General features: G+C 48.1%; 1 protein-coding gene across 1 annotated transcript in view; it reads left to right on the top strand.

Moving 5' to 3' along the window:
• LOC142249579 (protein Wnt-7a) overlaps positions 1–21,582 on the top strand; it is a 106,076-nt gene extending 84,494 nt beyond the window's left edge. The window contains exon 4 of the mRNA XM_075321270.1: positions 17,781–21,582. Coding sequence (XP_075177385.1) covers positions 17,781–18,260 — 480 coding nt within the window. The 3' untranslated portion in view covers positions 18,261–21,582. The remainder of the gene's footprint in view (positions 1–17,780) is intronic.
• The last annotated feature ends 734 nt before the right edge of the window (positions 21,583–22,316 follow it).

Genomic DNA, 22,316 nt, shown 5'->3' with positions numbered 1-22,316 from the left:
CCGGGAGGTCATCAATGACGTGGCGGTTCCGGATAGGTCGCATGTGACGTCACTGATGACATGGCACTCTGCTATTGGACCTTGGTGGTTCCACCCTGGATTTGGGGCGGACCCAGGTTATAAAAGGGGCTGGAGACAACATGGAGGTGCGCAGTCTTCACATTTGCTCAGTCAGAGCACACCTCCATGTTAGAGCCTCATTGAGGCATAAGCCTATGTTGGGAAGCAGTAGGTAGGGTTAGGCGAACGGTGCCTGTCACGCCAAGATTCGTGGCTCGGCACATCAGGGTCAGGCGCCGTGCTTCCCTCCTGCCATTCCAGTCTTGCTATAGCAGCCCAGTGGCGTTAACTGGGTTGCGGCTGCTGTGCTTCCTGCCCGATTGTACCCCCTACGCACACGGACAACGCACCTGCTGCGCCACCTGTCCGATTGTGCCCCCTACGCACACGGACAACGCACCTGCTGTGCCACCTGTCCGATTGTGCCCCCTACGCACACGGACAACGCACCTGCTGCGCCACCTGTCCGGTTGTGCCCCCTACGCGCACGGACAGTGTACCCCAGGACCCCTGTGGAGTTAACAGGGTGTTCCTTATCCTCCTCGGCTTCCCGGTCAACGCTACTGGTGTACCCATTTGACCTGACGTGTCCTACACACACGTGGCCAGTCGAGAGGTGGCCAGGAACGCTAATCAGAGGACCGCTCGGCCTGACGTGTCCTACACACGTGGCCGACAGGGCGCTTTCGTGGCGGTCTTCCGGTCAACGCTACCTGGTTACCACCCGGCCTGACGTGTTTCCTGCACACGTGGTTGGTGTAGCGCTAGGTGCACCAAAACGCTAATCGGGTTGTCGTCCGGTCTGACGTGTCCCAACACACGTGACCGGTTCCCAGAATTCCTGGGTTATCTCAGAGCCATCCAGCTCTATAGTCTCCGCCTAACCCTCAGGTGCCAGCAGCTCCTTTGTCATCTGGAGCACGGTGGGCCCCGACTGGCGATTAGGATATATACCCCCTGGTCCTAATCTGCCGGTCCCCCCGTAACAAAGCAAAGATTTCTACCAAACATTAAGTTCTGTTTTTCTATTGTAGAATTCTTATTTTATGTAATAAAATGCAAATTAATTATTTATAAATTATATAATGGGATTTTCTGGATTTCTTTTATTCAGTCACAGTTGAAGTGTCCTACGACAAAAATCTCTCCATTCTGTGCAGGGGAAAACTGAAAAATCAGCAGAGGATCAATTACTTCTTTTCCTCCCTGTATTCCACAATCAACTGCGATATTATTAAAAAATGTAAACTTTTTAAAAAATTCTGCCACAAAGTAAAGACCCCGTAATGTTACAGAAGGGGGGGCCGAGTGCTGAGGAGCAGAGGGCAGAAAAGATCCCACCGCTCTGCTGACCCCATAACTGCAGAGTCCGAACCTCTCCTGAAAACATCAGCACACACATTGTGACCGCTGGGGGTTTCATGGCTGAGCAGATGTAGCAGCCGTACATCACCAAGCACAACACCGAGCTGTACATCACCAAGCACTATACCGAGCCATACATCACCAAGCACAATGCTGAGCCGTATATGACCAAGCACAATGCCGAGCCGTACATCACCAAGCACAATGCCGAGCCGTACATCACCAAGCACAATGCTGAGCCGTACATCACCAAGCACAATGCCGAGCCGTACATCACCAAGCACTATACCGAGCCATACATCACCAAGCACAATGCCGAGCCGTATATGACCAAGCACAATGCCGAGCCATACATCACCAAGCACAATGCCGAGCCGTACATCACCAAGCACAATGCCGAGCCATACATCACCAAGCACAATGCCGAGCCATACATCGCCAAGGACAATGCAGAGCCATACATCACCAAGCACAATGCCGAGCCGTACATCACCAAGCACAATGCCGAGCCATACTTCACCAAGCACAATGCCGAGCCATACATCACCAAGCACAATGCAGACTCGTACACCACCAAGCACAATGCCGAGCCATACATCACCAAGCACAATGCCGAGCCATACATCACCAAGCACAATGACGAGCCATACATCACCAAGCACAATGCTGAGCCGTACATCACCAAGCACAATGCTGAGCCGTACATCACCGAGCACAATGCCGAGCCATATATCACCAAGCACAATGCTGAGCCGTACATCACCAAGCACAATGCCGAGCCATACATCACCAAGCACAATGCTGAGCCGTACTTCACCAAGCACAATGCCAAGACGTACATCACCAAGCACAATGCTGAGCCGTACATCACCAAGCACAATGCTGAGCCGTACATCACCAAGCACAATGCTGAGCCATACATCACCAAGCACAATGCTGAGCCGTACATCACCAAGCACAATGCTGAGCTATACATCACCAAGCACAATGTTGAGCCATACATCGCCAAGCACAATGCTGAGCCGTACATCACCAAGCACAATGCCGAGCCGTACATCACCAAGCACATGCCGAGCCATACATCACCAAGCACAATGCTGAGCTGTACACCACCAAGCACAATGCCGAGCCGTACATCACCAAGCACAATGCTGAGCCGTACATCACCAAGCACAATGCTGAGCCGTACATCACCAAGCACAATGCCGAGCTGTACATCACCAAGCACAATGCTGAGCCGTACATCACCAAGCACAATGCCGAGCCGTACATCACCAAGCACAATGCTGAGCCGTACACCACCAAGCACAATGCTGAGCCGTACACCACCAAGCACAATGCTGAGCCGTACATCACCAAGCACAATGCCGAGCCGTACATCACCAAGCACAATGCTGAGCCGTACATCACCAAGCACAATGCCGAGCCTTACATCACCAAGCACAATGCCGAGCCGTACATCACCAAGCACAATGCTGAGCCGTACATCACCAAGCACAATGCCGAGCCGTACATCACCAAGCACAATGCCGAGCCGTACATCACCAAGCACAATGCCGAGCCGTACATCACCAAGCACAACGCGGATTGTCGGATCGAGCAGTGTAAAGCCGCCGTCACTGGTGTTCTGTGTAGTGATGGATCACGCATATCTGTCTGTCAATCATTTAGATGATTATAGTTTTAGCAAATGCCAAGACAATCTGACTGGATTGTAAAAAAGGTGATGTTTGGTCGAGGAGAGATGGGGTTGTCTTTCTTGGGTTGGTCGAGGCTCCTTAGTTCAAGTGAAGGGAAATCTTAATCTTCAGCATGAGACATTGTGAACAATTGCAGCTTCATCTTTGTGGGAGCAGTTTGGGGACGACCCTTCTCTATTCCCCATGACTGTGCCCAGTGCACAAGGTCCATACAGACATGGGGGGGGGGACATCACAGGACTGAACCCCATCCTGCACCTTTGCGATAAATATAAACCTATTCATGATATGTGGATACGTTATTGATTTACATAATCATAATAACATACTTCACAGACATTTAAAACTATATATAAAAAAGGTGAGAACTTTCTCCATAATGAATAGGAGGCTCCAAAAAACACAACTCCCCTTTACAGAATAGCAACATCAATGTATGTGACTCAGGAATCAATGCACAGCACTAAGCAAAAGTGATATATATATATTTATATATAAGGTTATAAGGTAAAGTACAACATAGCGTATTGAATACGATTAATCCCATCTGCATATACTCCTCATATCATTTATATATCTTACTAATGCACAGTGCATAGTGCAGAACGAGATACCAGGCTTCCATGTTAAATGGCTGCAATTGATAAAGTGCATATTGCCATCCCATGGGAGAACGATACATAGTGATAATAATTCAGATATAAGTAACACCAATAACATTGAGCGTAAAGCACAAATGAGCAGTCTATCACCTCTGTGCGTTTCGCCATTGCTTCTTCTAAGGGTAAACACAGTGAGTAACTGTTGAGATTTTTTTTTAAGTCCCAGCTGAAATGAATAAACATAAAAAATTATTGGCAGCAAACTCTTTTCAATAAAATGTTATTGAACTTTTTATATCCTTTTTTTTTCATTTTCAGCACCTCTGTGACTGCACATAGCCGAGAGGATTACAATGGTAGTATGTATTTTTAATAACACTTTAAGGCTCACTTTTATGGGGTTTTTTTTGTTAGCATTTTTTTAATGGTTACGTGTCTCCAGGTTTTCCCCATATAAACTGAAAGAACCCCCTTTAAATCCTCTTCCACATCCCTCCATCCTTCTGTGTATAACCCCACTCATTCACAAATCCATGAGAATACGATTTATAACTTTCCTGCGCTGTGTGCTAATCGGAGCCGTCCAGTATAACGGGTGTTGCAGGTCTGCGCTTGATGTCTCCTCTCTCTGGTCTTGATGGACGTACATGACATCTCCTTCATCATCCACCTGGCGCTGCAAATCTTGAGCCTGTACAGATGAAGCTTAGACCTGCGCAGGCGCGCATCCCTCTGCCCTCCTGAAGAAGCTGATGACCCGGATGTGACACTGGCACTGGTGCATTACAGGATCTTTCTCTGCCCTCGAATACAGCGCAAAGCGCACCTGTGCAGATCTGTGCTTCAACTGTACAGACATCAGATCTGCAGCACTGGGTGGATGACGGGGGTGTCACGATTCTCTGGAGACCTGGATATGCACTGCGGCACTTACAGATCTGACAGTGTGTCCATTCCTTGTGCAGAGCATCTTGCATTTGCAGATGCTCTGCGTCGTCGTCCTTGTTTATGAACTAGCAGCTTGGTCACTATACTGGAGTCCAGGTTGGTTCTGGGAGGTGCTGGTTCCTCAGCTGTTCCATCTTTTGGGTAATTGCTCAGGCTTCTTTACTGAGCATGCTCCCCTAGATCTCTGCCAGTTGTATTCTCTGGCTCTGCTGCAGTTTGTGTGTCTGCTGTGGTCTGACCCCGGGCTGTTATTGCACTTCCCTCTGCTCGCTCGCTATTCCTGTCTTTGACCCCCGGACCGTTATCTGACCATGTCTTTGCTTGCTCCCTTTTAGTACTACGTGCTCTCCTGGTATTGTGACCCTCGGATTGTGCCCTGACCACGTCTCTGTTTACCTTTTATGATTATACATGACCTCCTGTTACCACACCCTGGTTTTCCTGACTACCCTTCCGTTCATGCGACCCCGTAGTGACAAACGTTACAGGGGGACACATTATTTAGGTCCATCAAGTCTGGAGGGCCGGCGATTGCAGGTTGAAAGATGTTTCCGACCACAGATCTGCAGGACCCATCGGACCAGACCGCGTTGTATGTAGAATTATAAGAGGTGTTTTTTTCGATCTGTGGCGGAGCTGGTGGCTTATATGCAGATTGCTGGAATTGGGTATAAGGCGGTGTAAAGTTGGTGCTTTGTTATATGAGGGAATCCTGATGACAGTATCGCTTCTAGTGTCTCTGTGTAAAGCTGTTTTTTTTCCAGTTTCTCACTTTATAGGGGTAACGTCATAATCGCATTCCTGTCATTTCAGACGACTTCTCATACTTAGTTTTCCTACTCATGACAGCTAATGATAACTATTTCTGGCATTTGGAGGACATTTCTCCCGCATGTACCAGCAGTTCCCCCTCCGTATGTTCCAGCTCTAATTGATAGTGTTCCTTGAGCTCCGTTACAGGAGACTATCTGCCCCCACAGAGGAGAGGAGACGTTGCGCCCTGCTCCATCTGCTCAGGAATGGTGCCGCAGTACTGGGCAGGGAGGCTGTGAATCCAGCTCTGCGCTGGAAGAACACACCGGAAAGCCGCTCAGGCTCCTCGGGTTTCTCCATCCAGCCATCTCCTCCTCTCCTCCACCCTGCACTGGAGACGTCAATAGGCAGCTGAGGTCTGATCCTCCATTAATTTGTCCTTTTTGCTTGTCGAGATCAATTTCCGCTGTACAGAACATCTTGGTGAATGACTAGCTCCAGATGCAAGTAGGAGAAATGGCGCATTAGTGGAGAAAGAAGTATTTTGCTCTTATAAGATATATCACAAAGACTCTTACATTGACTTCTGCAAATGTTGCGGGTGGGGGCCAGACCATAGCTAAGGGGCTGCCGGATCTGGTTCTTTACTGTAGCTCGAGTGGGAACCGGACCCGGGCTCGAGCAGCGGTCTGCCGCCCACAAGTGACAAAGGGGATATTTACTAGGGAAATTGTTTGTGACGCCACCCGTGGGTTGCGGTGATGAGATGGTGGCACCTCCGCTGCCGGTATATGGGGTACCCGGGGCTGATGGATCTGGGCAGCAAGGTGGGGTCCCCTCCATGGGTAGGGGAGTTGTAGTCCCGGGGCCCAATTGGGAGTTGTGCTCGTGACAGGGATTGCAGGGAATAGTACACTCACAGCTCGGTTGTCCTAGTGCTGGATGAGGCTGTATTGATGTGGAGGATCAGTAAACACACAGTCTGTCAACCAAATTACCAAATGGCCGGTCACCTTTGACGGGTGTCTTCAGGTCCCACACCCAGATGTACAGCCAGGGCCCTTCCTTCCATCCTCTCTGTCTGTCTCCCTCATGTCTGGACTAGTCTGCTCGAATGGCCTGTGGACCGAGTCCCCACTCTCGGCACCGGTGGGCTACAACCCTGTCCCGGTCGCCTAAGGATCCCTGCGACCGGATCTCCGTCGCCTGTGGCCCTCACTGCCACCTAGTTCGGTAGTCCAGGGCTCCAACCGCGACTACTACCTTCTCCAGGGAGCTCCAAGCTTCTTCTGTCAGCGCTTCACTGACTACAGCTCAAACTGAACTTAACTCCTCTCTCCACTTCCTTAGCTCCTCTCGCCCTCTCCCTTTTTCCTGGGGAGGGGGTGAGTAGGGCCTGATTGGCTGGTGTACATCTGTGTGGGGATTGTGTAGCTGCCAAGGAGAATTAACTCTTTCTGTGACTAACTGGTTTTACCAGGGCATCACACAATTTATGAAGCGTTTGTTTAAATTACATTAGCCATAGTAATATTACCTTCATACTGACAGTGAACGAAACACTCGTATTATACAGAGACCGACACTGATATCACTGCACAAAGCCACATAATATTGCCCCATCATGTCTACTACCATTACATAGGAGCAACGTGGCGAGAGGCGGTAGTTGTGAGTGAGTTAATTGTCTGCCACACCCCGGCACACTACATGAAAGATGGAGGTCCTGGCTAGGTGTGTGGTGCTGCACTCTGAAGCTGGGTGTGTGGTGCTGCGCTCTGAAGCTGGGTGTGTGGTGCTGCACTCTGGAGCTGAGTGTGTGGTGCTGCACTCTGGAGCTGGGTGTGTGGTGCTGCACTCTGGAGCTGGGTGTGTGGTGCTGCACTCTGGAGATGGGTGTGTGGTGCTGCACTCTGGAGCTGGGTGTGTGGTGCTGCGCTCTGGAGCTGGGTGTGTGGTGCTGCACTCTGGAGCTGGGTGTGTGGTGCTGCACTCTGGAGCTGGGTGTGTGGTGATGCACTCTGGAGCTGGGTGTGTGGTGATGCACTCTGGAGCTGGGTGTGTGGTGCTGCGCTCCGGAGCTGGGTGTGTGGTGCTGCAGTCCGGAGCTGGGTGTGTGGTTCTGCGCTCCGGAGCTGGGTGTGTGGTGCTGCACTCTGGAGCTGGGTGTTTGGTGCTGCGCTCCGGAGCTGGGTGGGTGGTGCTGCGCTCCGGAGCTGGGTGGGTGGTGCTGCACTCCGAAGCTGGGTGTGTGGTGCTGCACTCTGGAGGTGATATGTCTTTGCAGGTCGTATGGTGTCAGTGGTTTTGGCTGACCAGGACCTGATGGGGCACCGGTCACTGAGGGAAACACCACAAGATCATAAAAAAACATAGTTTTAGTGAACATAAACTTTGCTCCCTCTCTTCAGGACACCCACGTCATGCAGCTCTGCTGCTCCTTCTCTTCAGGACACCCACGTCATGCGGCTCTGCTGCTCCTTCTCTTCAGGACACCCACGTCATGCGGCTCTGCTGCTCCTTCTCTTCAGGACACCCACGTCATGCGGCTCTGCTGCTCCTTCTCTTCAGGACACCCACGTCATGCGGCTCTGCTGCTCCTTCTCTTCAGGACACCCACGTCATGCGGCTCTGCTGCTCCTTCTCTTCAGGACACCCACGTCATGCAGCTCTGCTGCTCCTTCTCTTCAGGACACCCATGTCATGCGGCCCTGCTGCTCCTTCTCTTCAGGACGCCCACGTCATGCGGCTCTGCTGCTCCTTCTCTTCAGGACGCCCATGTCATGCGGCTCTGCTGCTCCTTCTCTTCAGGACACCCACGTCATGTGGCCCTGCTGCTCCTTCTCTTCAGGACGCCCACGTCATGCGGCTCTGCTGCTCCTTCTCTTCAGGACGCCCACGTCATGCGGCTCTGCTGCTCCTTCTCTTCAGGACGCCCACGTCATGCGGCTCTGCTGCTCCTTCTCTTCAGGACTCCCACGTCATGCGGCTCTGCTGCTCCTTCTCTTCAGGACACCCACGTCATACGGCTCTGCTGCTCCTTCTCTTCAGGACACCCACGTCATGCGGCTCTGCTGCTCCTTCTCTTCAGGACACCCACGTCATGCGGCTCTGCTGCTCCTTCTCTTCAGGACACCCACGTCATGCAGCTCTGCTGCTCCTTCTCTTCAGGACACCCATGTCATGCGGCCCTGCTGCTCCTTCTCTTCAGGACGCCCACGTCATGCGGCTCTGCTGCTCCTTCTCTTCAGGACGCCCATGTCATGCGGCCCTGCAGCTCCTTCTCTTCAGGACGCCCATGTCATGCGGCTCTGCTGCTCCTTCTCTTCAGGACACCCACGTCATGCGGCTCTGCTGCTCCTTCTCTTCAGGACACCCACGTCATGCGGCTCTGCTGCTCCTCACACCTGAGCTCTGCTCCTGTCACAGACCAGGCCCTGACTGACGTTACCACAGCAACAGCTACTCCCCCCCAGCACTAGCTCCACTCTTATAGGCTAATCCCACAAATCCCAACTGTCTGTTTCTTGGCAGATTTCATTTTCCACCTATAACCCTTATATACCTTATTAAGCATCATACATTATATACTACACAACATTACACCGTATGCCAATACACAGACATTACATCTTCAGCACTGCTACACCGATGTGCCGCCCCCGTGCCAGCAGCCGGCGCTGCTCTGATCCGGGCCTTCAGGGGTGGTGGCTCGAGGGTCTCCAGACCCGGAGGTCTCACGGACACGCCAAATAAATGGGGGGACGTAGATATATGGGCTAGGCCGTAGTAAGTTCGTGACGCCACCCACGGTGTGTGGTGAGGTGGAACACCACCGCTGCTGTTATGGGGCACCCGGGGGAGACGTTGTGCAGCAAGTTGTTAACCCCTCCGTGGGCAGGGGTGGTGGCCCCGGTACCCAGTGGCTCGGTGCAGGGAGGGCGACCGCAGGGGGTGCTGGTGTACTCACTGTTAGTAAAACACACAAGTCTCTTGTAAACCAAGGTGATGGTGGCCGGTTGCGTTCGGGGTCCCCCACCCGGCTGGTGGTCTCTATCCTTTTCCTGCACTTTTGTGTAAGGTGGACTTCCCTAGTATGAAACTCAGGAGTCCGCTCCCGGCTGGATGTGACCTAAGGAGCAGACGCTGGCCCGTGGGATCTATGGGCCCTGGCGGTGACCTCTTATCACTAATCGGTGGGCTATTGTCTTCTATGAGGGACTTTGGTTGGGACAGGACCTCTAGTCCTGGCCTCAATCCGTTAATTAACCAGTCCGCTTGATTCCGGTTTCTGTCTTCAGGGTCCGAGTACCCCCCTTTATGCTACGGTTTCTGGGTCGGTTCCTCGTGTCGGTACCGGCGGGCTACAACCTTGTCCCGGTCCACCTCGGTTCCACCGAGCCATCCTCCCGTCTCCTGCTCACGGATGCCTCCTAGCCAGTGGCACCAGGGCTCCAACCCTGGTACCGTTCAACTTGAACTTGACTGCTGGAGCTACACTTAGCTCCAGCCCACACTTCTCTCCAAACTGAACTACAAACTGATCTGCTTGCTTTCCGCCCCGAGCTGTGTAGACCCATGGGTGGGCGTGTTCCAACCGCCTGGTCACGCCCACTGGTGTGTCTGTCTGTAAGGGGGTGACTAGGGTTTCTGGTCGGCTGTCTGTTTCCTAGTGAGGGAACGGCGTAATGCAGGGGCCTAACTGTGACTACCTGGTTTTGCCAGGGCATCACACCGACACATAGCAACAGCCTCACCTCTGCTACATCTTATACATTACAATACCTTACACCAGGGGTGGGGAACCTTTTTTCTGTCGGGGGCCATTTGGAAATTTCTACCAACCTTCGGGGGCCGCACAAAATTATCAATGTTTAAATGACCCTGCTATATTGGGTGAAGCAATTAATTAACTGGGGGCATGGGGCTGGGGGCACAGACACCACACGCGGGGCTGGGGGCACAGACACCACACACGGGGCTGGGGGCACAGACACCACACGCGGGGCTGGGGGCACAGACACCACATGCGGGGCTGGGGGCACAGACACCACATGCGGGGCTGGGGGCACAGACACCACTGGAGGGGCTGGAGGCACAGACACCACTGGAGGGGCTGGGGGCACAGACACCACTGTGGGGAGGCACAGACATCACTGGGGGGAGGCACAGACATCACTGGGGGGAGGCACAGACATCACTGGGGGGAGGCACAGACATCACTGGGGGGGAGGCACAGACATCACTGGGGGGAAGCACAGACATCACTGGGGGGGGAGGCACAGACATCACTGGGGGGAGGCACAGACATCACTGGGGGGGAGGCACAGACATCACTGGGGGGGAGGCACAAACATCCCTGGGGAGAGGCACAGACATCACTGGGGGGGGCTGCACAGAGGACTGGGGGGGCTGCACACAGGACTGGGGAGGGTGCACACAGGACTGGGGGGGGTGCACACAGGACTGGGGGGGTGCACACAGGACAGGGGGGTGCACACAGGACTGGGGGGTGCACACAGGACTGGGGGGTGCGCACAGGACTGGGGGGTGCACACAGGACTGGGGGGTGCACACAGGACTGGGTGATGGGCTGCACATAGGATTGGGGGGGTGCACACAGGACAGGGGGGTGCACACAGGACTGGGGGGTGCACACAGGACTGGGGGGTGTGCACAGGACTGGGGGGGTGCACACAGGACTGGGGGGTGCACACAGGACTGGGTGATGGGCTGCACATAGGATTGGGGGGGTGCAAACAGGACTACTGGGTGATGGGCTGCACACAGGATATTGGGGGGCTGCACACAGGACTGGAGGAGGGCTGCACACAGGACATTGGGGGGCTGCACACAGGACATTGGGGGGCTGCACACAGGACTGGGGGAGGGGTGCACACAGGACATTGGGGGGCACACTGCGCTGAGAGTTTCATGCAACTCTGGGGGAGAAGGTTTACAGAACTGGTGTGGGGAGGCACAAAGCATTGGGCAGGGCACATAGCAGCAGAGGGCCGGCGCTGGACTCACAGCAGCATTGCATTCACATCACCGGAGTGCAGGAGCCGGACACACTGCATCAGAAGGAGAAGGCGGGCACTGATCTCCGGAGGGCAGGGGGCGGACACACAAGGCTGGAAGCTGTGAGGCTGCTGTGGACCCGCCCACAATTGGCACTGGCCGACGGGAGAACACATTGCAGCACAAACAGCAATGTGTGGATTTAAAGGGCCGGCGGCAGCAAGACCGCGGTGACAGCACCAGCACTGCCTCCCCCGGGGAATCTGCCCGGGGGCCACATAAAAGGTCATGGCGGGCCGCATGCGGCCCGCGGGCCGGAGGTTCCCCACCCCTGCCTTACACTATACATTCCTACATAACATCACTTTATATCTTATCACATAGATATAAATATATACACACACACACATATATTTCAGAACATATTTGGTGTCTTCAGGGGTAGGAACTTGACCACCATCTTACATAGGGACTAAGTAATGTTCCGTTATTATTAGTGAGTAGACATCACCACACGACGACCATCACCACCAATCCGAGACCCTTCATCACCACACAACGACCATCACCACCACTCCGAGACCCTGCAGGAGTGCAGCTAATGGGACCTGTCAGGCGATTCATGCTGCCAAACCGTGGGCAGAATGATTGACGACCTGACTACACAACTTCATCCAGCTGATCAGAGGAAATACACTTTGACGATCCAGCCGGGGAGTGTAGTCAGAGACAAGACTATTCCAGCACCCCCCTGGCCGGATCTTCTCACCGCTACTGCAGGTGATTGGCAGGACTCTATCAATCTACACATAAACCTGTCAATCACCTAGAGCAGTGCTGGGAAGAGCCGGCCAAGGGCTCAACCGGATCAGTCTCGCCTCCGGCTGTGGTCCGGATCTTCACAGAATATTTTCTCTAAATATAGGAGAAGGAAAGATCCAGCATCAAATACTTATTTAATGCCGGATCTTTCCTTCTCCTATATTATTTCCCAGCGGACACAGCCTTTTTTTCGTTGCACGGTTCCATGATGGATGGGTGAGCTAATTTTTTGCCTTTTCATTTTCCCCAGATATTTCAGAGAATATTATCGGTGGCTGCACTCGTTCAGTCAGGCTGCAATCCAAATTGTCCGTGGTTTGAGCCACGTGAATTGTCTGACAGGTCTCCCTTCAATACAAATCTTATATTTTAGTCCTTCTCTTTTACCGTCTTTTCCCTCTGGCCCAGACCTCCAATAACACTTCTCCCAGCCACGATCTTTGTCCGTAAAATTGTTCCACAGAATCTTTGCAGCATTTCCAAATGTACAACATGTAACACAGCATAGAACAATAATGAAGAGTATCGCACCGTCTAGAATAATACTTAACTGTAACAAATTCTAGAATAATATTGCCCAATATAATATAGAATGATATAATTAACACCGTACAGTGAAGTCTGGAATACTACAGTATAATACGGTATATAATGACCTAGAATACCCTGGAAAGGTGCAGTAATCTAGAATACTAGTGTAGAGGAACGTATCGCAGGGGCCACAATATTGAATGCAATAGTAAAGTATAACGTAATGTGGCATAGTACCTTATTATATTGTGTTATACAGTATTGCAACATGTAGTAGTTAGTAGAATGGTAAATTATAACATAATATGTTCCTCTGTAGTCCAGGATAATATCCTATAACACAATACGGCATTGTGCAGTGTAATCTGCTTCACTATTAATTCATATCACATCTAGACGAGCCGTGCCGGATACAGACACAGAACCTGTCTGGGTTCATGACAAGGTTTGGCAAAATATTGGTTTGCAGAGGACACCAAATCCGCAGAGTGGTCCATTGCCAGGTATGCGACACCCAGAAGGCTCGGAGCCCTGAGTCAGCGGGCATATTGTGTGATGCTGCACGGGCGCTCCCTGACCGGCCGGCTCTGCCGCTTGTTGATCCACTTGACCAGCACACTCAGCTTTTTCCAATCAAACTGTTTATGCCATCAGAGCGTCGCCATTGTCTGCAGCTTGGCTGCTAATGAAGTACGTAGATAGGAAATGTACACTGTTTGGGAGAGGTGCATTAGCCACACACAGACAAATAGACAATATATTGACACTTTTAATTAGCAGCTCCACTGGGTCCCCGGATTCTGGCTGGAAAGCACTAAGATTTGCTTTTTCTTTGTTTTCTATTAAATACATCACATTAGGCCTGACTGATACAATAATGCCAAATGCCTCAAGTGTATAATGTAAAAACAATGAGATACATTCGAATTCTCAACATTGTATGTATTATTATTATTATTATATTATTATTAGTAATAATAATAATAATTTTTAATCCTACCATTGATTCCATGTTGCTGCACATGTGAACAATACATGCGAAACACATCTATAAGTTAAGTCTCACAGGCTACAGTAGGTTGGGGCTGGCACTAGCTCCGGCGGTGGTGAGGTGGCCGCGGTTTCATTGCAAGGTGCAGACTTTCCTGAACAGATGAGTTTTCAAGTTATGTCTAAAGTTGTCATTTGTGGGAGACAATCCGATGTGTTAAGACACTGAATTTCAAATTGAGGAGGTTATGGGGGGCCCTGTAAGTCTTTGTTAGTAGTTTCACTGCATCAGTTGGGGAATTGGAAGCCAAAGAAAGGATAGGGCTGAAGTCCAAGGTGGAGGAGTCCAGAACGGACTGGAGAGGTGTGAGCGTGTTAACAGGGAGGCCACAGCGGAAGTTCTTGCAGTAGTCAAGGTGGGAGATAGAGGGCACTTGCTTGACTGTAGATTTAGGCGGGCTTTGCACGTTGCGACATCGCAAGCCGATGCTGCGATGTCGCACGCGATAGTCCCCACCCCCGTCGCAGGTACGATATCGTGTGATAGCTGGCGTAGCGAAAATTATCGCTACGCCAGCTTCACATGCACTCACCTGCCCTGCGACCGTCGCTCTGGCCGGCGACCCACCTCCTTCCTAAGGGAGCGGGTTGTGCGTCGTCATAGCGACGTCACACGGCAGGCGGCCAATAGCGGCGGAGGGGCGGAGATGAGCAGGATGTAAACATCCCGCCCACCTCCTTCCTTCCGCATAGCCGCCGGCGACAGGTAAGGAGATGTTCCTCGCTCCTGCGGCTTCATACACAGCGATGTGTGCTGCCGCAGGAACGAGGAACTACATCGTACCTGTCGCGGCACCGGCATTATGGAAATGTCGGTGAATGCAACGATGATACGATAACGATGTTTTTGCGCTCGTTAATCGTATCATCTAGCATTTACACAGTACAATGTTGAAAGTGACGCCGGATGTGCGTCACTTTCGATTTGACCCCACCGACATCGCACGTGCGATGTCGCAACGTGCAAAGCCGCCCTTAGAGTTTAGGAAAAGACAAATTTTGGAAATATCTGGAAAAGGATTGGTTCTAACCAATGACAGTCTCAATTAGCAGCTCGTCTGCATACTGAGATTCTGGCTGGAAAGCAGTAGGATTTTCATGGGTCGAGGCCGGGGACTACAGTCTTGTCAGTTTCTGCTCTCCATAATGGTTAGTGGCAAAAACATTTTGTTAACTCAAATTATAGTTGAGAAGTCACTTTTAGGCCAGGTTAACGTCACGATTCTATTGAGCTATTGTGTCCGACTTCAAAGATGGTTATAAACTAAAAAACCCTCGAGCAGAGTCCAAGGTTGCATGGTTTTGTGTTTTGGCTCCGATGAGTAATTGAAGCTTTTGGCTTCATCAAGAGCTTTTCTCATCATACCGAAACCCAGATGAAGTCATGGACGTGTGGCCGAAACGTGTAGTGAACGTACCCTTTATGTCGCCATGGACAGTTGATAAATAGTCTTAAACTGCTGATTTGGGCCGGAATTGACGGAATACCTAATGTGTTTGGAGGCCTCTAACTGTCCGCCAACAGATTGTGCTGGGGGACAAAAGATTGATCTGATGTAATGTGAGCGGAGCCCCTTCTTCCATAGCTCTCCATGACCCCTACATGATGTGGAAGAACGGGCTCTGCTCCGATGACACCAACATGGAAGGGGAATATATGTATATACTAAAAAAAGACACGTCGGGAATGATGGGCTGTAATGACGCACGGATACTGTATCATATACTGAGAACTTATTGCTATATCACTTTATATCTAACAAGTCTACTATTGAGGTGATTTATAATTTTAGAAACAATGTTTATATTTTTCTGATTGATTAAAACAGTTTTCTACAGGTAAAATATATCTTTGCACCGTGTTAGCCAGTAGAGAGAAAAAATTGGTTAAAACACCTGAAGTCCTCAGTGGTTGATACCTTTTATTGGTAACTGAAAAGATGGTAATAATAGTATAATAATAACAGTTTTCTAGACTTTTTTAAAGTTCTTTTTCCCCCACAACAGAAGCCATTAATAAATGCAGCTGAGCCGTAATGCCAGACACAGTGAATGGACGAGCTCTGGATTGGAAGTGTTTATTTTCTATTGTGTTGTGTAAACCCCTTTATGATTGCTCTGACCGTGTATTAGTAGGGTTGTTGTATCCTTGGGCTGTAATTTGCCCAATATGTGTATTTACCATCCACATCTTATCCAGAGAAGGGCAAGAAACACTGGTCTTGTCCAGATCGTCTTTACAATTTCCCTACAATCAACTTTAAAATTCAGTGGTTCTAAAGTGAAGTAGAAAGTGTCCTGGTGGTCACTAACGGGCCCAAATACAAGAAGATGGCCATGGCAATCACTACCAGGTCCTGGTTAGACATGATAAAACCCTTTCAAATTCAAATTTACCAACTTGGTGAATTTTTACCAAAAATTTCATTAGAGAGAGAAAACTGCAAGTGCAACCGCCTCTACTGCAAGTGATGCTTCCAGTTTTCAGGAGTTTGCACACGAAACAATCTAAATGGCTGCATTACCTCTACTGGAGACTCAAGGCAGCCACTTCTGGTTGGAGGTGCTATACATTATCAGGTGACGCCTGCAAGGTGTCGGGAAACCCGCACAATCCATGACTCGTGCAATCTTCTGCACTTTTGCCAATTAGTGCAAATCAAATTGCTCATTGCTCAAATACGACGGGTCCGGCAGTTTACAGGAAAGCCAACTCAAATTCAATTGACACCTAATCAATGTGATCATTTTTAGTCATCATGCTGAGTTTCTTAAAAGGATGAATATATATATATATATATATATATATATATATATATATACACAGTACAGACCAAAAGTTTGGACACACCACCTCATTCAAAGAGTTTTCTTTATTTCCATGACTCTGAAAATTGTAGATTCATATTGAAGGCATCAAAACTATGAATTACCACATGTGGAATGAAATACTTAAAGTGTGAAACAACTGAAAATTCTATATTATATATATATCTTATATTCTAGGTTCTTCACAGTAGCCACCTTTTGCTTTGATTACTGCTTTGCACACTCTTGGCTCTTGGCATTCTCTTGATGAGCTTCAAGAGGTAGTCACTGGAAATGGTCTTCCAACAGTCTTGAAGGAGTTCCCAGAGATGCTTAGCACTTGTTGGCCCTTTTGCCTTCACTCTGCGGTCCAGCTCACCCCAAACCATCTCGATTGGGTTCAGGTCTGGTGACTGTGGAGGCCAGGTCATCTGGTGCAGCACCCCATCACTCTCCTTCTTAGTCACATAGCCCTTACACAGCCTGGAGGTGTGTTTGAGGTCATTGTCCTGTTGAAAAATAAATTATGTTCCAACTAAACGCAAACCGGATGGAATAGCATGCCGCTGCAAGATGCTGTGGTAGCCATGCTGGTTCTGTATGCCTTCAATGTTGAATAAATCCCCAACAGGGTCACCAGCAAAGCACCCCCACACCATCACACCTCCTCCTCCATGCTTTACGGTGGGAACCAGCCATGTAGAGTCCATCCGTTCACCTTTTCTACAAAGACACGGTGGTTGGATCCAAAGATCTCAAATTTGGACTCATCAGACCAAAGCCCAGATTTCCACTGGTGTAATGTCCATTCCTTGTGTTCTCTTCTGCTTGATGCCTGTCCTTAGCAGTGGTTTCCTAGCAGCTATTTTACCATGAAGGCTGCTGCACAAAGTCTCCTCTTAACAGTTGTTCTAGAGATGAGAAGGTGTGTCCAAACTTTTGGTCTGTACTGTGTATATATATATATATATATATATTGGCCTGTTATACCCAGCTCTATATATTCATATAGGTTCGGGGGAGTTAACAATTTTCTATAAGTTTTTCTTGTGGACTCGGTAGTAATGCCCGTATTTTCCTTAACTGAAAGGTTTTCTAATTTTTTTATTTTTTTTTGCAGATTCTAGAGGAGAACATGAAGCTGGAGTGTAAATGTCATGGCGTGTCGGGATCTTGTACGACAAAGACCTGCTGGACCACCCTGCCAAAGTTCAGAGAGATAGGGTTCCTCTTGAAGGACAAATATAGTGAAGCCGTTCAAGTGGAGCCGGTTCGCGCGAGCAGAAATAAGCGGCCAATGTTCCTCAAAATCAAAAAGCCGCTGTCATATCGTAAACCAATGGACACAGACTTGGTGTACATAGAAAAATCTCCAAATTACTGTGATGAAGACCCGATATCGGGCAGCGTGGGCACTCAGGGCCGGATGTGCAACAAGACGGCCCAACACACGAGTGGCTGCGACCTGATGTGCTGCGGGAGGGGGTACAACACCCACCAGTACTCGCGGGTCTGGCAATGTAACTGTAAATTCCACTGGTGCTGCTACGTGAAATGTAACACGTGCAGTGAGAGAACAGAGGTGTTCACCTGTAAATGAGGACGGTGCCCGGAGACCGACGCCTTTTACCCCGGGAACTTATATCGTACATTTGCACAAGATCTCAACCACATTGTACAGGATTGTGGCCGAGAGTCCCGATGCCTTGTAGGAAGATAAAGGAATGGTCCATTGTTGTCTTTAATTTGAGTCATTCTGAGACGACTCATCCAATGAAAGACAAATATGAAGAGGACAAGAGACGCCACATCTTCTGGGGTCCTCGCAACGTCTGGGCGGTCAATGATCCATTCCATGGAGGACTGCGCTGCCTGCTGAGAGATGTTGCAGACGGAGCGGGGTCCTGTACACTGGATTGTTTACCCTTTCTCTGGATAGACATGAATCTGCTGAAATATCAGGCACTGGTGATTCGCACCTTAACAATAGGTTAACCGTGAATTTGTGTGAATTCTCGCTTTCAGTGTGGATTATACAGATTAAGGTTCTTTAAGGGAATCTGTCACCAGGAGTTTGTTATCTAATCTGAAAGCGGCATGATGGTAGGGGCTGAGATTCTGATTCCCGTGATGTGTCACTTACTGGGCTGCTTTTGTAGTTTTGATTAAAAACTGATTTTTTTTTGCTACAGATCTAAATCTCTGTATAACCCTATCCCCACCACTGATTGTCATCTCTGTATAACCCCGCCCATAGTATTGATTGGCAGCTATGTATAACCCTAGCCCCACCACTGATTGTCAGCTCTGTATAACCCCACCCATAGTACTGATTGGCAGCTATGTATAACCTCGCCCCCACCACTATTTGTCAGCTCTGTATAACCCCACGCATAACACTGATTGGCAGCTTTCTGTATATAACCCGGCCCACACCACTGATTGGCAGCATTCTGTATATAACCCCGCCCAACCCACTTATTGGCTGCTTTCTGCATATAAACCCGCCCCCACCACTGATTGGCAGCTTTCTGTGTATAACCTTGCCCACACCACTGATTGGTAGCTTTCTATGTATAACCACACCCACAGAATTGATTGGCAGCTTTCTATGTATAACCACACCCATACCACTGATTAGCGGCTTTCTGTGTATAACTCTGTCCACACCACTGATTGGCAGCTTTCTGTGTATAATCACACCCATAGCACTGACTGGCAGCTTTCTATTTTTAACCCTGCCAACACCACTCATTAGCAGCTTTCTGTGTAGAACTCCACCCACATCACTGATTAGTAGTGTTCTGTGTACACTGTGATGTGGTTATAGACCAAAAGCTGCCAATTAGTGCTGTGGGTGGGGTTCTACACAGAAAGCTGCTAATCAATGGTGGGGCAGGGTTATGCACAGAAATCTGCCAATCAGTAGTGTGGGCAAGATTATACACAGAAATTGCCAATCAGTGATGGGAGCGGGGTTATAAACAGTAAGCTGCCAATCAGTGATGTGGGTGGGGTTATACACAGAAATGTGCCAATCAGTGGTGGGGGTGTGGTAATGCACACAAATCTGCCAATCAGGGGTGTGGGCGGGGTTTAACTATCTGGCAGCAGATTTATTAGTCCTCTGGTGAAAAATCAGTGATTTTATAAAACCTACATCAGGCAGCCCACACATTAGGCCGCTCTCAGTTTAGGGAGCAAAATCCTTTACTTTGTGCCCCTATTTCTTGGCCATCAATTTTTATTGTTTAGTGATTGATTTTCTTATGTTTATAAGGCTCTCTTTATACATATGTATAAATATATAAATATAATATTTTTGTTGGCACAGGGACTTTAGTGATATTTAACAATATATTTTAGAGTAAACTAATATTAATTTATTTAACATAAAATAAACATACTGCCAGTTGAAATTGTCTTATAGCAAAACAAAAAAAATGTTTTAATTTTTTTAATTATTTAGGAAATGAGATCTTTGTATTGGAAAAACTGGAGGTGTAAATATCGTGTCCTCGGATCCCATTCCTAGCCGTGTAGAAGGGATACAGTTGTCTGTTCTCCTGTTTTATGGTGACGCAGACGTCGTCTTATACTGTCCTGCTGTTTGCTGCTAGCCGTCTGGAATAATCTCGCTCCATATTTAAATGTCTGATCATGGGGGTTTTTTCTGATTTTTTTTTCTAAATTAATAAATTTGGATTTCATTTGTTGGAATGTTCCAGACAAAATCTTATGGAAAATGGACCTTATGGAAAAGAGTATATTTTGTAAGAGACTATTTTTATATGAATATTTTATTTATATTATTCCTGTGTCATTCTATAATCTTCAGTTTTTCACCAGAAAGCACTGGGTTTCGCTTGCTAACATCCGGCTTACGATGATTTCTTTTATTTTTTTTTTTTTTTCAGTTTGATATCAATAAGAAAATTAGTTTTTTTTCTTGAGTTAGGGAATTAATTAATTAATAGAATTTTTCTGACAAGTCATTTGCAGAATTTGCATAGTAACTCATAGAGGTCAATGCAGCCCACAATAGTAACAAAGCTTAAATTTGTGATTAGTATTAAATTTTTCCTCGCTTATCCCCTTCGGAAGAGGAAAAAAGACAAATCTGATTTTGCTTCCCACGTGCATCTTTGGTTATTATTAGCAAATGTGCTGTGTTTGCCGCCTATTAAATCTCTATATTGTGTTACTGTCAAATTTGATTTTATCACTGACAGACTGTAGACGATGACTGTACAAACTCGCCTGATTCCGCAGATAACACACAAAGCTTGCAGCTTATTGTCCCATCGCTCTGAGCGGGTGCCGGCTTTGTCTTTCGCAAAATGTGGGATGCGAAAAAGAAAAAGTGAAAAAGTAAATAAATAAAAAGTTACAATGTCCTAAACGCTGTTAACAATTAGCGCAGTATTTTTTGTTTTAGTTCTATTACTTTTGTAAACAGTGTTAGACCGATGTACATCCATGTATACGATATCCGGATAGCTTCCAGGTGAGGATAATTTATTGTCACACTGCTGAACTCAGAAAAGATGAAAAATATTTTTATAAACAATTTTCTGGTTTTATTATCTACTGATATATATAATGCACAATGCTGTTATTCTGGTAAGAGGGTAATCAAAAGTCATTGTCAGCAGAAAGCTGCGTGTACTACAGTCTCTGGATTCATAGTGTTACCACTGGAAAAAGTGTCATTTATCGCAGAGTCCAGAATGGGATTTTGGATACTAAATGGTCACAACGCTAATGTCGCAGTATAGCTTCATCTTCAAGGATTCAACCAAGATGGCTTCTTCAAGAAATGTGTTCTTTTCTCAATTGACTAGTAATATGCCGTGTGAACTCAATGACGATATCATATCAGCTCTTCAATCCATTTTAGCAATAAAATCATGGATCTGAAATATCTTTTTTTATGTCTTTTTTTTAATACTTAATTTAATTAAATTAAAGAAAGAAGAAAAAAATACATTTGGTGGAGGAAAATGTAAACACACAGACGTGATTGCCCCAGTTGTTACAGTAAGCCGGCAAAAAACGGAGAATTGTGGTTTAAGGGATGACAATAAATATTTTATTAGCTGGCAAATACCATATTATAACACTCATAAATTGCATATGGAGAGCAGGGGTCAAAAAGGGTATCCAGGTATTCAGTATATAGTTAATTAAGTCACATTATTGCTACAAAGAATGTCCACAAAGGATACAGGGAATAAAGTGTCATGTGCAATGCAGTTACTATTACCACAGAAACAGGGGGATTACATAAACATTGCACTGTCCCATATAAAGTGCTATGCATATCCTAGTGGATCAGACAAGAGGTTTAGCAGCACATATATAACAAATCAAATAACAGTCATATGTATACCAGTACCCAGAGGTGGAAGGGATTCCCACCAAGCCTGAGGGACGCGCGTTTCGCGGGTAGCTTTATCAACCAGGCGAGGTAATAAAATATTTATTGTTATCCCTTAAACCACAATTCTCCGTTTTTTGTTGAATTATGCCTGTGGTGGGTTATTTACCTCTTTGTTTTACAATATGATATGCCCTGCTATAGTACTTTGGATCGTTCTTTTGTTTATACAGTAATCCGGCAGCTGGGGCGATCAGTGTGTCTGCTATTTAAAAA

The sequence above is a fragment of the Anomaloglossus baeobatrachus genome, chromosome 8, assembly GCF_048569485.1.
Source record: "Anomaloglossus baeobatrachus isolate aAnoBae1 chromosome 8, aAnoBae1.hap1, whole genome shotgun sequence".
NCBI lineage: Eukaryota > Metazoa > Chordata > Amphibia > Anura > Aromobatidae > Anomaloglossus > Anomaloglossus baeobatrachus.
The sequence above is the reverse complement of the archived record's forward strand: the minus strand, read 5'-3'. Positions and strand labels throughout refer to the sequence as shown.